We start from the raw sequence: 17,939 nt of genomic DNA on the forward strand, positions 1-17,939 counted from the left end.
GTTCTCCTCGATCATTTGTATTCTTACTAGGTGCGTTCACGCCTGCCTGCGCATGTGTCGTTCGTAGCTTTCCTTGTATCCCTCGCTAACATCCTGTGACTAGCACGCATTCTCTCGTGGTGCGTGCCCTTTGCAGTTCAGACCAGAATTCGTTCGCTCTACCTTTGATTTTTCTTTCTTTCCTCTAGGCCCTTCGAGTTTGCTACGGCATCTCTGCCTCTTTCGACCTCTTTGCATTCGCTTCGAATTAATATCTTCGAATCAACGCTGCATCCAGATCCAGATCCCGTCTTCACCACTATTTACTCGTCTGTCTCGTTCAGTACGTCTCCCTTCCTAGCGCATGACTTATGTTGAGTCGTTGGTCTTTCGTTTCAAGTCGTTTGTCTCTCGTTCTTTCACCTATGTGCGTTCGTGTATCGTCTACGATATCGAGCTTCGCAAACACTCGACTCATACAGTCTTCTCCCATCTGTCAGTCTCTCTCTTCTCTCTCCATCCCTGTGTTTCATTCCTGATCTATCGCCCATTCCCTCGTCATCATTGATCGTCGGTCTCAATCCATATCCGTCGTCCGACTCCTGTAAGTGCTACGTTCCATTATCATATCCCTGCCAAGTCCACTCTTTTCGGTCTTTCTCGTGCCGGTCCCCTGTCGTGCTAAGCCCTTTGCAGCAAGCTTCTGACCCATAACCATCCTCGGCGCTAAATGCTAAGTCTTTACGGCCCTCTTTTATTTAATCCTCCCTCGCTTCCATCCCTAAGCACAAACTCGTCCCCCTGTGCCCATCCCCATCCCATCATCCTCCCTCCCTCATATACCAGCCCTCAACCTTCATCGATAGCCATCGCTTTGCTGCTTGCCTTTGTACGTCCATTCATTCATTCATTCATTCATTCATTTGTCTGTTCGCTCCGTTTTCGTTTCTCATTTCCAATATCCAACATTTCAGGTACCTTGATCGATCGATCGTCCGTTGCATGCACCAAAATTTAAACTAGTTTCCATTGTCGGCACCCCTCCAATATAACTAATGGACATCCCAGCTGACCCGTTCTTTTTTTCTTCTCTACTCTTTGCGTCCTGGTGCGTCTTTCTCGCCTCTTTCCTCTAGCCTTCTCCGAGTCTTTCCAATCTCTCTCCAGCTTTCCTCCATTTGCAAACTCGCACTTTTCATTCCATCCATACAATGTCTGACCCGGAAGACCGTCTGTGAGTCTCCACGCGTGTATTTATTCTACTGACTACTGACGACCCTTGCTCGCCCACCTCTTGTTCCAGCTTCGACAGCGATGACGACGATCTCGCCACCTTCACCTTTCAAGGTGCCGCTGCTGCTCGAGATGGCGATCAAGACGAGCCTCGTCCTTTCGATCTTGCCGATGTTCCTGCCTCGGTCGAGGCAGAAGATGCCTTGCCTCAGAGCCAGATCTTTCGAGTCTCTCTTCATGACCCAGGATGGTCGCACGTTCCACCGGTCGTACCTGGGAGCAGACAAAGGTACAGCCCATCAATCTCTCCGCCCTCGCCAGGACCTTCAAAAAGGGAGACAAAGCCGCCGCAATAAATTTATTGCATCGTCGCTCCCTTCTTCGCTTCGACAACGACTTGTGCTACGACAACGAAGACCAGATGCTCTTGTGGGACGCCTCCAATCATTTCCTCGACTTTTGCCTCATCGTAGGGGGATCCATTGGTTTGCACGCCTTGCTTCCGAACAAGCTCGTCGACCACACCTTTTCCATCGCCCTCAACCTCTGTCTCCCCTCCCGTCTCTTTTGCCCCAAGTTCGGCAAGTTGGGCTTCGATCCTACCGGGTGCATGATGGCCATCGGCACCGGCCCTGCATGCCAATTCTGGTTGGCTTTTTGCCCGCAAGAAAACCTCGATGACCTCGACATCGCGAACAACGTCCCCCTCCTCAGCGAAAGACAACACGGCGACACCAGACTCTCCTCCTCTCACTTCCGCATGGCCGTCATGTTCATGGCTTACGCATTGTCCAGAATCCCCAATCTCCCCATCTACGTCATGCACCATTACGGCACCGATGACGACCTAAGCGCCTGGAGAATCAAGGATGTCTCCAACATATAGTGAGTCTTCCGCATCCTATTTGGTCCGCACTAGTAGCCTATTGCCACGGCGGTTCTCTTGTCCATTTTATATGGTAATATATCATGTCGTACATCCCATTTGGTCCGCACTAGTGGCCTATAGCCACGGCGGGTCTCCCTGCCATCTCAGACATTCATACATGATGATACATACGTGCAACTTCATCTTTTATATGCACATCTCGTCCATTTCCTTATTTGGTCCGCTCTGTGAGGGTGTAGCGACGGCGGGTCATCCTCTCATTTCATTTCAGTCAAGCACTTATGGAACGCAGCTGATCAATATTTATTTTATCTATTTTATCTAGCTCGCAGGCAACTTGGGACTTGCGTCTCACAGATTTGCAGGAGCTCAACAACATAATCGCATCAGACTGGGAACAGTGGGTCGCAGATGCACCCCGCTCTTGGAAAAAGGATGGCTGGCTTCTCAGTCGCACCCCAGTAGCCATCACCTGCCGTTACGGCCAGAACCAGCCGATTGCAACCGCAACAGACCAAGCACAAGTCCTCGAAGCAAAGAATTGGCACGCCGAGAGATCGTATTCCAACATAAGGTACATCTCCGTCGCTATCGCCACAGACGTCTCGTACGTCCTCTTCGCTCATCTTTCATTTCATTTCATTTATTGATTTATTCATTCATCGATCAGATGCTTGAGGGTCAAACGCTGGGAAGAGGTCCCAAATGAAGACATCATCCTCCAGCATGGCGTCGTCTACGACTCCCCAGACCCAGACGTCCGCGAAGAGGTAGACCTCGACCTTCTCCCTCATCGCGATCCACACACCACCCGCGAAAATAACGTCTACGAGGAGAATGGACGTCGCATCCCTCGCCTCCATGGTAAGAGTCGTCGCAACACCAGACCTTGCGGTCTCCTCGTCAACTTGGAGACAATCTCCGAGTTGTTCTCCTCTTACATTCCAGACCATCCTGACGCTGCCACCGACGAAGACGCTTACGCAGGAGAACACACCTCCACCCCTTCCGTCTCCGTCTACCCCCAGGCTTTCCTTCGCACCATGGGTCACATCCAATGCGACGCTGTCCTTCCCCACTTCGCCCCTTTCATCTCAGACATCCGTCGTGCCACATCCCGTAGACCTCGTGTAGTCGACTTGGACGACGACCAACCTTTGCCAGACGAGTACGACGTCTTCGGCGAGTCTCTCGATGGCACCCAGGGCGTTCCCCCAGTCGTCATTCCAAGCGCATGCCAGTTCTATAACGAGCTGTCCCATCGCATCCGTCCTTCCGCCGCTCTTCACGACGTGCAACAAGGCCGCATCACTTCTGCTCTCGCAGGCGCATACGGCAACGCCGCAACAAAGGTCACTCACAACACCAGAGTCCGTGAATGCAAGATGGCTCTTCCCCATCAAAAATACGACAACAAGATCGCTCTCGACGACGTCCCTCGTGCCTTGCGCCTCGAAAACATTTACATCATACAGTGCGACTCAATCAAGCCCGAAAAACGCAACGGAATGTGAGCTCCCTCCCTCTTTCAATTTCATTTCTCTCCCTCATAGTTCATTCTCCCTAGGTCCATATATAAAGACATAATCGTTCCCCTCGCGCGCGCCTGGTCTCATCCCCACCTCTTCCAAGTCCTTCGCCCCCATCTGTGCGTCTTCGCTTCCCATGTGAGTATCGTCTTTCCTTCCTCTCATTTCTCATTTCTCATCTCATCTATAATTCTTTTGATTCCTCGTCGTGCTCCTTCTCGCCGTTTTTGCATCCTCGTCTCCCTCGCCGCATCCCAGGCTTTCCCTCAAGTATATCAGTGGACCACCTTCGGCATCACTTCATTGCTCGAACGCTTGTGGGCTCACCAGCTTCCCATTTTGGAAGCTGGTAATAAGCCCAGACATGAGGTCGTCGAGCTATGCTCCGTTCTCGAACGCGCCCTCGCTTACGCCCACACCGGCAACGCCAGAGTCATCGCCTCCAAGCTCATGAGGCCCTTGTGGTTGGTTCAGAGCCTCTTCGAGCAGGGCCTCCCGACCTTTTCCCCTTCCGTGCGTATGACCACTTCCATCACGAATCCCATCGCCATCAGCTCCGCCGATTGGCCCACTTCCGACAATCTCAACGTCCCCGCCATCGCATCCAAGCATTCTCAAGTCTTGACTTACGGAAATGATCATTTCGAGGCGAGTTCTCTCATTTCCTCGTCCTCCCTCATCTCTCACTCTTACCGTCCCCTTTCAGGCGTACAAAGCCGGCTTTCATATAGAACTGTCCATCAACAAACTATCTCCCAACGTCTTCCTCCGGTACACCACCCAGGAGCGCCACTGCATCGTCATAGCTTTGGTCGCCTTGCGCTCTTACATCGCCGACGTCAAGACCCTGGTCGCCACAGCCATCAAGAAAGAATGCGCCAGCGGCGCCAAGGACATGGACATGGACGTCGACGACGTCGGTCCCAACAGAGACAAAGACCGTTTGAAGTCTTTGCAGAGGTGGTTGGCGTGCGATCATCCCCTCGGCTACAAGGAAAAGGCTTACGAGCATCTCCTTCGATGCATCGTCGTCGACCCCGACGACTTTTCAGATGGCCTTCCCAATTCCTCGAAGGAGAAGTTGAGCGTCCATGACTTCGCCGTTCGCATATGCGCCATGACTCGCGTCGAATCCCCGACCTCTGTCGCCGCTCCTCTCATTTTCACTGCTCCCTCCACCGCCGTCTTTCGCATCGCGTATGCTCGCATGCTCAAATACGCCCCTTCCAACTCTCCCGCTGCAGCGGAGAAATGCATCCAACGTGCCTACATCATCGCAGCCAACACTCTTCAGATTCAGCACATCCCCTGGCACGCATCGCATACAGCAGGAAGGGGTCGTCCCTCGCGAAAGGCAGTGCACAGCTCATGGGTCAATCTCGGCAAGTCTTCCGTCCTCGACCCTGCTGCCTCCATCGCAGGTCGCAACGCCTCTCGCCCCCTCGATATGGCAGCTGAGGCGGCCAAGAAAGCCCAGGCTTCGGACGCCCGTGCCCCGTGGGCGGTCGAATCCATCACCCTTCAGTCTCTCCCCGATTTCTTCGCTCGAGACTGTCTGCCCGACGAGTTCACCCTCGACAACATAGAGTGCAGCGGCGACCCCATGCTCACCGAGATATACGAGTGGGCGTTCGCGAATTAGAGTTAGTTAGTTAGTTAGGGTTGATAGAGGACCGTAGGATTGCCAGGTGGACCGGTCAAAGGGCTAGACCCTAACCCTAGCATAGGGTTACATCTTGGGCGGCCATTACCTTTTTGGGTCACCCTAGGGTTAGAACCCTATATTTGGTTGGTGTATGTGGGCGCTGCACGCCTGCCACCCTCTGCACAGTGCAGCGGCTCCCAATGGGGACCGTCTCTGTTGTGAGCATACAATAAAATATGCATGCACTTGCGTGTGAGACGGCTCCCATTGGGGACCGCATGTCTGAAGCACCCATATGTGAGACGGCTCCCATTGGGGACCGCACTCAAGCACCCTTGTATGAGACGGCTCCCATTGGGGACTGCACCCACCTGTGAGGCGGCTCCCATTGGGGACCGCATCTCCCCACAGCACCCATATGAGATGCGGCTCCTAATGGGGACCGCACTCAAGCACCAATACATGAGGTGGCTCCCAATGGGGACCGCACTGCTGCAGCACCCACCTGTGAGGCGGCTCCCATTGGGGACCGCATCTCCCCACAGCACCCATATGAGATGCATCTCCCATTGGGGACCACATCTCCAAAGCACCCACCTGTGAGGCGGCTCCCATTGGGGACCGCACTGTCTGCAAAGCACCCATATGTGATGCGGCTCCCATTGGGGACCGCATCTCCACAGGACCCCTTGGATTAGATGGCTCCCATTGGGGACCGCACTTCTGATACACAGAGTTGTGATGCGGCTCCCAATGGGGACCGCATCTCTGAAGCGCCCTTGTATGAGAGGCGGCTCCCAATGGGGACCTGCCCTGCTGCAGCACCCACCTGTAAAGCGGCTCCCAATGGGGACTGCACTTCCGAAGCACAGAGTTGTGATGCGACTCCCAATGGGGACTGGATCTCTGAAGCACCCTTGTATGAGGCGGCTCCCATTGGGGACCGCGCCTATCATGAGCTTCGGACTTACATGCATCTCTGAAACACAGAGTTGTGAGGCGGCTCCCAATGGGGACCGCATCTGTTTACACCACTATGTCAAGCACTGACCATCTTAACGGCTCCCATTGGGGACCGCACTTAAGCACCCTGGTATGATACGGCTCCCATTGGGGACCGCATCTCCAGAGCACAGGCTTGTGAGATGGCTCCCATTGGGGACCGCATATGTAAAGCACCTACGTGTAAAGCGGCTCCCATTGGGGACCGCATCACCACAGCATCAGTATATGCGGCGGCTCCCAATGGGGACCGCACTGCTGCAGCACCCACCTATGAGGCAGTTCCAATTGGGGACCGCACATCTGAAACACCCATGTGTGAGGCGGCTCCCATTGGGGACCGCATGTCTGAAGCACCCATATGTGAGGCGGCTCCCAATGGGGACCGCACATCTGAAACACCCATGTGTGAGGCGGCTCCCAATGGGGACCGCACATCTGAAACACCCATGTGTGAGGCGGCTCCCATTGGGGACCACACTTCTGATACACAGAGTTGTGAGGTGGCTCCCATTGGGGACCGCATGTCTGAAGCACCCATATGTGAGGCGGCTCCCAATGGGGACCATATCTCTGAAGCACCCCATATGAGGCGGCTCCCATTGGGGACCGTCTGTACATGAGCATACAAAGCACATACACCCTTGTGTGAGATGGCTCCCATTGGGGACCGCATCTCTTAATCACCCACCTGTGAGATGGCTCCCATTGGGGACCGCACTCAAGCACCCTTGTATGAGACGGCTCCCATTGGGGACCGCATGTCTGAAGCACCCATATGTGAGACGGCTCCCATTGGGGACCGCACTCAAGCACCCTTGTATGAGACGGCTCCCATTGGGGACCGCATCTCTGAATCACCCATATGTGAGACGGCTCCCATTGGGGACCGCACTCAAGCACCCTTGTATGAGACGGCTCCCATTGGGGACCGCATCTCTGAATCACCCATATGTGAGACGGCTCCCATTGGGGACCGCACTCAAGCACCCTTGTATGAGACGGCTCCCATTGGGGACCGCATCTCTGAATCACCCACCTGTGAGACGGCTCCCATTGGGGACCGCACTCAAGCACCCTTGTATGAGGCGGCTCCCAATGGGGACTGCATCTCCCCAGCACAGACTTGTGACGCGGCTCCCATTGGGGACCGTCTCTATCATGCACATGAAATAAACATACACTTGTGTGTGAGACGGCTCCCATTTGGGACCGTCTGTATTATGAGCATACAATGAAATGCACATGCACTTGCGTGTCAGGCGGCTCCCATTGGGGACCGGATGTTTCACACACACTTGAAGGCACCGCCGTATGAGGTGGCTCCCAATGGGGACCGGATCTCTGAAGCACCCTTGTATGAGGTGGCTCCCATTGGGGACCGCACATCTGAAGCACAGAGTTGTGATGCGGCTCCTAATGGGGACCGTATCTCTGAAGCACAGATAGATTTGTGAGGTGGCTTCCAATGGGGACCGCATCTCCACTGCACCCCCATATGTGAGGCGGCTCCCAATGGGGACCGCACTTCTGAAGCAGCCACCTGTGAGGCGGTCACCAATGGAGACCGCCATTGGGGACCGTATCTCTGAAGTATGAGGCTGCTCCCATTGGGGACCGCATCTCCGAAGCACCCACCTGTCATGCGGCTCCTGATGGGGACCGCACGGCTGCAGCACCCACCTGTGAGGCAGCTCCCATTGGGGACCGCACTTCTGAAGCACCCTATTGGGGGACCACACCTATCATGAGATTGAGGTTCGCACATACATGCAACGGTGAGGTGGCTCCCGATGGGGACCACCTGGCAGGCACATTGGTCAAGCACCCACCTGTGAGACGGCTCCCATTGGGGTCCGTCACTTGCGTCACCACAATATACACCTGCAGCTATGTACATGTAAAGCAAGTCCCAATAGGGACCATCGCTATGGGGAACATAAGATATACATGCAGCTGTATGTGAGACGGCTCAAAACGGGGACCGCGCCCCCAGCATGGGGTGGGTATATGCATAACACACACCTGCCGGTATGTGCAACAGCTCTCCCCGGGGACCGTCCCCATCATGAGGATACGGAGGCGGCTCCCAATGGGCACCGTGCCCAGGAAGCACACTGGTAAGAGACGCCCACATGTGAGGTGGCTCCCATTGGGGACCACCGGTATTATGAGAATGGGACACATATACCTGTTTGTGCAACGGCTCCCAATGGGGACCGGATGTATCACACACACTTCAAAAGCACCGCCGTATGAGGCGGCTCCCATTGGGGTCCGCGGCCCTGATAAATGATTAGCATATTGTTGAGCGCCGTGCACCCACCTGGGCAATGGCTCCCCAAAGGGACTGCATCTGCCCAGGACACTCTCACTTAAGCGCGCTGCATGTCAGACGGCTCCCGTTGGGGACCGTCCATGATATCACTCCCAAAGGCAAGCATCTGGTTGGTTGGTTGGTTGGTTGGTTGGCAAGCACATGACCATGAAGCAGCTCCCATTGGGGACCACGTCTGTCACGAACACCTTTGATTTCAAGTGGAGAACTCTAGTCAACTAACCGCGCTGACCACACAGACGGTCCCCGTTGGGAGCCGCATCACAGGAAGTTGCTTGACGAGGTGGTCTTTAAGAGACACGGGTCCCGAGCCGACCGACACAGGTTGTTGACCAGCGTTCTGGATTTGTCGGCGGTCCCCAACGGGAGCCGTCCTGCCAAAAGCGTGAATATCAATGACGAATACATACATGTTATACTTGGGATGGAGTTCGTCCCAATGGGAGCCACTTAACAAATGTAGGATAAGTACCGGTCCGTTAGACGCAGCCCCCATTGGGGACCGCCTCTATAATGAGCATAGGACATACACTTGCACCTGCTTAGAGGACGGCACTCTATTCAACAGCACCAACATATGCGAGACGGCCGCCGTTGGGGACCCTCAACTACCTGTCTCTACAGGGCTCATGGTGGACACGGTCGCCATAAGGAGCCGTCTTTCACAAGGGTCAAGGTATATGTTATGTGGTCATCATACTCGCGGTCCCCATTGGGAGCCGTCTTACTGACCGGTGAGTGGTTATGCTGGGGATGGAGATGGAGACGGTGCCCCATGGGAGCCGCACAACGGATGGGTGGGTAGCTCATCCACACCACAAGCAGTCCCCAAAGGGAGCCACCTCTCAGGTTAACAGCCGCGCTCCCCAATGGGTCCCAATTCATTTGCTTGTGAATCGGACGGTAGCCATTGGGAGCCATGTCACGGACGGTCCCCTATGGGAGATGTCACATATGTGTGGGGTGCTTCACGAGCAATGCTGACAGATGCGGTCCCCAGTGGGAGCCGTTGTGCAGGATGTTGCTTAGCGCTCAACCAACCAACCATCATTCATAACAGCAGCGGTCCCCATTGGGAGCCGACCGACCGACAGTTTTATGTTCCCTATGCTTATAATACCGGTGGTCCCAAATGTGAGCCGCAGGTCATTTTACTGGTGGGCGTCTCTGACCAGTGCGTTGGGCACGGTGCCCATTGGGAGCCGCTTCATATGCGGATATTCAACGAGTATGCCCCGCACATGTGGTGCCCAACGGGAGCCATTTCGAATGTGGGTGAGAGACACAGACTCTACAAAGGTACTCTACAAATTGTAAGCAGGTCTCTGGACAGATGCAGTCCCCCATGGGAGCCGTGTTACGGACACGTGGATGTATGTAGGTTGCTCATGATAGTGGCGGTCCCCATAAGAAGCCGTCGTCTCATTCATTGTGTGTTTGATGAGTGTTCATGCCAGATGTGCTCACCAAACGGAGCTGTTAAGAAGGTCAGTGCTTGGGCAAAGTGGTGTTGTTCACGCATAGGTGTATGTGTATTTTATGCTCTTGATGGAGACGGTCCCCCTTAGGAGCCGCCTCCCAGGTCAGTGCTTCACGGATGGGTGTGATGCACTCGGTCCCCAATGCGAGCCGTCTCAAACGCGGGTGTCTGTGAGGCGGCTCCCATTGGGCACCGCGCCTATCAAGCAAATTGGTCAAGCCCCACCCTTGATACGGTTCCCATATTCAGCATAATACGGGTGTGTGCAACGGCTCCCATTTGGCACCGCATTTCACTTTCAAAGCATTGGGAGCCATCTCTATCATGAGCATACAATAAAATATACATGCACCTGCGTTTGAGACGGCTCGCATTGGGGACCGAGTGCATCACACAGACGGTCCCCAATGGGGGCCGTGTTATATTGGGCAATGCGACAAGTTTGCTTGACACGGGTGTCCCCCATTGTAAGCCGCCTCGCATATGGGTGCTCGACCGGTGTGCTTGATAGACACGGTCGCAGATGGAAGCCGTCGTACAGGCCGGTGCTTAACACGGCTCCCGTTGGGGGACCGCATCCGTCAACAGTACTGATTAAGCAGCCCACATACTAGATGGAACCAGCAGGGCTTAGGGTGCTGGGTGCACGTACTTGCTGAATGCGGTAGCCGGCTCCCAATGGGGACCGCCAGGGTTCAGGGTGCATTTATGTAATAGTCATGCACGGCTCCCAATGGGGACAGGAATGCACGGTGCAGTGGTTCCAACAATTAATTGGTGGCGCGTGTATGTAAAATGATGGCTCGGCTGTCGATGGAGATTGGCCTTGCGAAAGTTTCATGAGGCTCCCTTTGGGGACCGCAGGGCTGGACACAACGCATGGCGCTCCTCAGGCCGCCCGCTAGGGTGCAGGGTAAACTCAAATGTATCGTGTTCACGGTCGGATACAATGCCGGATGATGTGGTGAGGTGCGGCTCCTAAGGGGGACCGCTTGGGCGCAGGGCTCACTCAGAGTGGGGCCGGATGTCCAAAGTCCCCGTTAGGCAAGCACAACTATCGATTCAGGGCGTCTGCTGCCTCGCTGCATGAGGCTGAGGTGATCTAGCGGGTCAGTTGACGTGTTCTTCGGTTTACGATCGTCCTCGTGCATCCACAGCATCGGGCCGTGAATTCTGATTCACGGCATAGACCGGTTGGTTGGTTGGTTGGTTGGCTGAAAATATTAGAAGGCAATCCAGAGCTCATCAGCGCTCACAGACGACCCAACCAACCAACCAACCCGACATCCGCTCGACGGCAGATACCATGAGCAAAAAAATACAGACCGCCGTCATCTGTGCCCTGCTCGCAGGCAGGAAATTCGTCTTTGATGATCCAGACACCATCATGGACATATACGGCCTCGGTCCACAAATGTTTAACGTAGAAAACCCCCACCTCACGCCAGACGAACTGGCATCCGTCCAAGCTATGATGTCGGACGTGGAAAAAGCGCGTAGCCTCAAGGAGAGGTATAGCATATTTATAGGGTCAAAACAGAAATAGGTTTCAAACTTGTAAAAAAATATCTTTTGGTGGGCTGGTACATATCATGGAGGGTACTTCTGGGATGGATATGAGCCAACAATTAAGAAAATCGGCGGTTCGGTTGTGGAGATATGTCCAAAATACTGATATTTGAGCCTACCTCCCATATCACATGAATGTCGACCTCCGGAAGGTCTGGGACCATTCCCAATCGATTCAGAGGCCTCAAATACCCTAGGAGAGATGTTTTCAGTATCGGTATTGATGCGGAATACCGGGATAGTGACATATAGGAGGTCAGGAGGAGGGGGAGGACCCTGTATATCTCAAGAACACGATTTTTCCAGGCAATTCTGGCATGACCATCGTGTTCAGAGGGCTCAATAACCCCCAGGAAAAATGCTTCTGAAGGACAGGCTAGTCATATGAAGTCTAGAAAAATCGATCTTTGGGTGGGGGAGCATGGCCTTGGTGGCCAACTTTGGAAGATGATTTTTAGAGCAAAATCCGGCTCGACCAACGTCTTCAGATGGTCAAATAACCTCAAGAACGAGTCCTAGCTAAAGCCAAGCAAGCCATATGAAGGCTGAAAAAATCGATCTTTGGGTGGGGGAGGATGACAGGGGCAGCCAACTTTGGAACATGATTTTTAGAGGGAAATCTGGCTCTACCAACGTGTTTGTATGGTCCAATAACCTCTAGAACGAGTCCTACCTAAAGAAAAGCAAGCCATATGGAGGCTGAAAAAATCGATCTTTGGGTGGGGGAGCATGGCCTTGGTGGTCAACTTCGGAATTTGATTTTCTCATGCAAATCTGGCTCGACCATCCTTTTCAGAGTGTTCAATAACCTCGGAAACAAGTCCTACATCAACCCTTGCGAGTCATATGAAGGCTGTAAAAATCGATATGTGGGGGAGGCCTGCATGCCCTAGGGGGTCAACTCCAGCATTTGATTTCTTCGTGCAATTCTGGCTCGACCATCCTTTTCGGAGTGCTCAATAACCTCGGAATCAAGTCCTACATGATGCCAGGCAAGTCACATGAAGGCTGTAAAAATCGATGTGTGGGGGGGCCAGCATGGCCTAGGGGGTCAACTTCAGCATTTGATTTCTTCGTGCAATTCTGGCTCGACAATCCTTTTCGTAGTGTTCAATAACCTCGAAATCAAGTCCTACATGATACCAGGCAAGTCACATGAAGGCTGTAAAAATCGATGTGTGGGGGGGGCCAGCATGGCCTAGGGGGTCAACTTTGGAATTTGATTTTATTGTGCAATTATGGCTCGACCAACGTCTTCAGATGGTCAAATAACCTCAAGAACAAGTCCTAGCTAAAGCCAAGCAAGCCATATGAAGGCTGAAAAAATCGATCTTTGGGTGGGGGGGGAGGGGCATGACAGGGGTTGTAGTCAAATTTGGAATATGATTTTAAGAGGGAAATCTGGCATGACCAACATGTTTGTATGGTCCAATAACCTCTAAAATGAGTCATGCCTGAAGTCAAGCAGGTCATATCAAGGCTGTTAAAATCGATGTGTGGGGGGCCAGCATGACCTGGGTGGTCAACTTTGAGAATTGATTTCTTCGTGCAAATCTGGCATGACCATGGTCTTTGTATTGCTCAATAACCTCAAAATCAAGTCCTACCTTATCCTCCCCAAGTCATATGAAGGCTGTAAAAATCGATCTTAGGAGAGTGTGGTGCTGCTGCTGCTTACATAAGCAAGAATGCGGTCCTCTCAGAGGGGGCCTGCTCACCACTCAATGCCACTGTGATGCACCAGCAAATAAATCTTGCTGATTTGTTTCCAAGGTTCAGAGTGTTAGATCCTGCCTGTATCTGCCTTATGAAACACCAAAATTGTGAATTGCAGAGGTGTTATGCAGAAATGCACAGCAGGGACCAAGCTGTTCACCTATGATAGAGGTGGCCATCTTGTACATGTATATTTTCGCTTTTTTACAATCTTCTTGGCTTTGGTGGATTTCACACAAACAAGACTTGTCCAAGTCCTGATATTTGACTGACTTTTGCTTCTTGTCTGGTATTGACTTGCATGACAGGGGCAGCCAACTTTTGAACTTGATTTTAGAGCGAAATCTGGCAGAGTCCTTAGATTTGACCGATGTTCGCTTCTTGGCTGGCTTTGGCTTCATAAATGTCTCTCTTCATAACTCCATGAAAGCGAAAATATAAGTAGAAGTTGGCCACCTCTATCAGAGATGAATCCCCCATGAAGGGGAGGAGTCCTCAGATTTGACTGACTTTCACTTCTTGGCTGGCAAAACCTGGACCTTGCCACTCAAATAGCCCTCAGAGCGAAAATCCTGGTCACCTCTATCAGAGATGAATCCCGCATGAAGGAGGAAAACCAGAGCCTCGCCACTCAAATTGTCCCCAGAGCCAACAAGAAAGTGAAAAGTTAAAAGAAGCGAAAATATAAAGTGTTGGCCACCTCTATCAAAGGTGAATCCTGCATGAAGGGAAGGAGCCCTTAGATTTGACCAACTTTCACTTCTTAGCTGGCAAAACCATGTGGGCCAACATGTGGCCGACTGTCATATGAATAAGTTGTTCTTGGGCAATGGATGATACAGTGGAATTTGACTGCATCTCTGATGGAACCGCAGGAAGAAAGTTAATGTTCAAGGAAATTGAATTCACTGGTTAGTTTGTAAAGCGGTGTCCGGAGCTTCTTCTAACACTCTAGCTACAATCAGTGCCCATGAAGGGGAAAAACCCTTAGATTTGACCGACTTTCACTTCTTGGCTGGCAAAACCTGGACATGGCCACCCAAATAGCCCTCAGAGCGAAAATCATGGTCACCTCTATCAGAGATGAATCCCACATGAAGGGGGAAAACCAGGACCTTGCTACCCAAATTGCCCCAAGAGCCAACAAGAAAGTGAAAAGGTGAAAAAAGCAAAATTCCTGGCCACCTCTATCAGAGCTGTTTCCCCCATGAAAGGAGGGACCAAGATCTTGCTACCCAAATACCCCTCAGAGCGAAAATCTTGGCCACCTCTATCAGAGCCCATGAATGGGAAAAGCCCTTAGATTTGACTGACTTTCGCTTCTTGGCTGGCAAAACCTGGACCTTGCCACCCAAATAGCCCTCAGAGCGAACTTGGGGCGAGGAAATAGGAATGTGAACTCTGGGGGGTCACAAGGATATATGCCTCGAGAGGCGTGCTAGTAGTATCATCCTTGAGGGATGCTACTGAGGCAAATCTCTTCAAGTATGAGGAGGATCAGGGACTAGCTAGACACCGAAGATATGCGAAGACGTGCAAAAATTGTGATGGGGTCATGAAGAAGGAGGCTCAAGAAGTCAAAGCCAGAAAAGGAGGATCACAACATTCTTCCGAGTCGTTTGGGTGAAGGGATGGTAGATGAACGCTTGAAAAAGGGTCGTACTCACCAGATTAGGTGTGTATCAATTCGTCCCATGCCTCACTTTCTATCATTAAGATTTTGCTAAGCCTTGGGGAAGAAGCACCGGACCAAGAAGAACAGACAATGTACAGTCATTACTGGGATTTGGACTATCCTGCAACTATCTTCATTTTCAAATATACTTCATTGGGTAGGTCATGGTATTTTCTATGTGTCCCCACTCATGCCAACTCCCGACCCCGCCTGATACAACCCTCAACCCAAGCGACTTTTTCTTGACCTTGCTTGCATCATTGCAACAACATCAATGACATTGTAATTACATTATGGCAAGGGACACTTACAAAGGCAAAGCCAGCCAAGAAGCCAAAGTCAGTCAAATCTAAGACTCGGACAACCTTTCTGTGTGCGATGGCAAGATAAGTGTACCAAAGCAGTGTCCTGGAGCTTCTTCTAACACTATAGCTACATTTCAGATGACGAGTCAATGGTCAATCCTCATGCAGACTAAATCAGTCAAATCATAATGAAGCTTGGGTGAAGGGATGGTAGATGAACGCTTGAAAAAGGGTCGTACTCACCAACATATGAAAGACATCAGTTTTGGTGAGGAAATAGGAATGTGAACTCTGGAGAGCCACAAGGATATAGACCTTGATAGGCGAGCTAGTGAATCTGAAGCGAAAATCCTGGTCACCTCTATCAGAGATGAATCCCCCATGAAGGGGGGAAACCAGGATCAACTTTCTTTGACTTCCTAGCTGGCCTTCACTCCGCAGGTGTCCCTCTTCATAAGGTCATTATAGGTTTACTACACCATTTGCTCACAGGCTTTCTGAGATCAGAAATTTATGAAACCAAGGCCGGCCAAGAAGCAAAACCAGTCAAATCTAAGACTCGGACAACCTTTCTGTGTGTAAAGGAAAGGTATGAATATCAACTTTTATTGAGGGCCGACATGTGGCTGACTGTCATATGAATAAGTCGCCCTTGGGCAATGGATGAGTACAATGGAACATGATTGTATCTCTGACGGAACCATGGGAAGAAAGTTAATGTTCAAGGACATTGAATTCACTGGTTAGTTTGTAAAGCGGTGTCCGGAGCTTCTTCTAACACTATAGCTACATTTCAGATGACGAGTCAATGGTCAATCCTCATGCAGACTAAATCAGTCAAATCATAATGGGGCTTGGGTGAAGGGATGGTAGATGAACACTTGAAAAAGGGTCGTACTCACCAGGTTAGGTGTGTATCAATTTGTCCCTCGACTCACTTTATGTAAGGAAATAGGAATGCAAACTCTGGGGAGTCACAAGGATATAGACCTCGAGAGGCGTGCTAGTAGAATCGTCCCTTGAGGGATGCTACTGAGGCAAATCTCTCCAAGTATGAGAGGGATCAGAAACTAGCTAGAAGCCGAAGATATGCGAAGGAGCGATTATGAAGTCAAAGCCAGAAAAGGAATGACGACATGTTTCCGAGTGGTTTGGGTGAAGGGATGATAGATGAATGCTTGAAAAAGGGTCATACTGCAAATCTCTCCAAGTATGAGAGGGATCAGGGACTAGCTAGAAGCCGAAGATATGCGAAGGTGCACAGAAATTGTGATGAGGTTATCAAGAGGGACAATTATGCAGTCAATGCCAGAGAAGGAGGATGACAACATTCTTCCGAGTCGTTTGGGTGAAGGGATGGTAGATGAACGCTTGAAAAAGGGTCGTACTCACCAGGTTAGGTGTGTATCAATTCGTCCCATGCCTCACTTTCTATCATTAACATTTGGCTAAGCCTTGGGGAAGAAGCACCGGACCGCGAAGGGTTGGAAGTCTTAGATTTGACTGACTTTTGTTTCTTGGCTGGCTTTGTCTTTGTATATGTCCCCCTTCATAAGGTCATTATAATTTGACTGGAATAGTATATGGATGCTGCATTTGCCTAAAGAAACCTCGCAGCATGCGACCGGGTCTTGCACCATGGCCAACATCACATCTTTTGCACCTCATAGTCCTTTGTAATGTTTCTCCCAAATGTGCATGGATGCCTGATGTCTGATGATAAATTAAAGCCGGTTGCCCACATTACATTATACATCACGCCAAAGAATGAAGGCATTAGCTGCCATTGAGGTTCATCTGGTATACGAGCACTTGGATGGCGGTTTTGCGTTCCCTAGTGCATGCAATGGTGGTGCCAAGGTGCTATTCACAAAATTTATTAATACAGTACATCTACATCCATCGCTCATTCCACAATATTTTCTAGTTGGGTGATGGGAAATGGTCTCCGTGGACGTGGGGGAGGGGGGACTCTCTTGTTTTTCTTGGCCATGGTCATTTGCTTCTGAAGTTCCCGCCGCTTCTGTCTCTCTGTCTTTCTCCGCAGATTGCCATCAGTGTCGAAGGGTTGAGAGTCCATGAGGTCAGCTGCAAATATGCGTTTACCCTTGATCAGCTTCATCGTTCGTCGCGCTTTTGGGGCCCTCTTCTGGCTCTCGCCTCCCTTTCCAATACAGTCGATCTTGTAGAATATGGGATTGGTCGTGAACACGATTGCTTCGTTCTTTTGCGTCCACACTCTTGCTCCGCTAGCAGGAAGGCAGTGAAGTTCCGAAAATACCTCACGTAATCCCTGTTTCAGCAACTGTTGCTGATCCTCATCCATCGCCTTCATCGTCCTGTGAAATTCTGCAATGTATCCATCGCCCTCCCAAAGCCCAGACCACTGAGTATTGTCCTTATGGGCGGCATCAGGGTCGGGAAAGAACAGAGTGCACCTGTCAAGGAATGGCCTCGACTTCGGACCCATGCGACCAGGAGTGACGCCCGTACTATCATTCAGCCCGGCATTAGCCATGCCTTCAAGAGGGCTACTGCAGCGAGAGTGTCATCGATGCTGGTGATTGTCCACACTTCAT

The 17,939-nt window shown here is 51.5% G+C and overlaps 4 protein-coding genes across 4 annotated transcripts; 3 read left to right on the forward strand and 1 right to left on the reverse strand.

Annotated features, from left to right (window-relative positions):
- Nucleotides 1–1,190: 1,190 nt before the first annotated feature.
- DEU56DRAFT_914676 (uncharacterized protein) lies at nucleotides 1,191–5,272 on the forward strand (the record flags this gene model as incomplete). Its single annotated transcript, XM_041357651.1, has 7 exons — nucleotides 1,191–1,213; nucleotides 1,283–1,501; nucleotides 1,534–2,097; nucleotides 2,427–2,708; nucleotides 2,772–3,611; nucleotides 3,669–4,248; nucleotides 4,337–5,272. 7 exons carry the CDS (start codon nucleotides 1,191–1,193, stop codon nucleotides 5,270–5,272), a joined length of 3,444 nt encoding a protein of 1,147 aa, XP_041206464.1.
- A 1,148-nt stretch (nucleotides 5,273–6,420) lies between these two features.
- On the forward strand, nucleotides 6,421–6,900 carry DEU56DRAFT_914677 (uncharacterized protein; the record flags this gene model as incomplete). Its single annotated transcript, XM_041357652.1, has 1 exon — nucleotides 6,421–6,900. One exon carries the CDS (start codon nucleotides 6,421–6,423, stop codon nucleotides 6,898–6,900), a length of 480 nt encoding a protein of 159 aa, XP_041206465.1.
- A 75-nt stretch (nucleotides 6,901–6,975) lies between these two features.
- Nucleotides 6,976–7,734, forward strand: DEU56DRAFT_914678 (uncharacterized protein; the record flags this gene model as incomplete). Its single annotated transcript, XM_041357653.1, has 2 exons — nucleotides 6,976–7,467; nucleotides 7,540–7,734. 2 exons carry the CDS (start codon nucleotides 6,976–6,978, stop codon nucleotides 7,732–7,734), a joined length of 687 nt encoding a protein of 228 aa, XP_041206466.1.
- Nucleotides 7,735–17,266: 9,532 nt separating this feature from the next.
- On the reverse strand, nucleotides 17,267–17,878 carry DEU56DRAFT_757757 (uncharacterized protein; the record flags this gene model as incomplete). The annotated part of the gene is made up of 1 exon (XM_041350165.1): nucleotides 17,267–17,878. One exon carries the CDS (start codon nucleotides 17,876–17,878, stop codon nucleotides 17,267–17,269), a length of 612 nt encoding a protein of 203 aa, XP_041206467.1.
- Between the last annotated feature and the right edge of the window lie 61 nt (nucleotides 17,879–17,939).

This window comes from Suillus clintonianus (assembly GCF_016758775.1).
Source record: "Suillus clintonianus strain FC179 chromosome Unknown DEU56scaffold_57, whole genome shotgun sequence".
Lineage (NCBI taxonomy): Eukaryota > Fungi > Basidiomycota > Agaricomycetes > Boletales > Suillaceae > Suillus > Suillus clintonianus.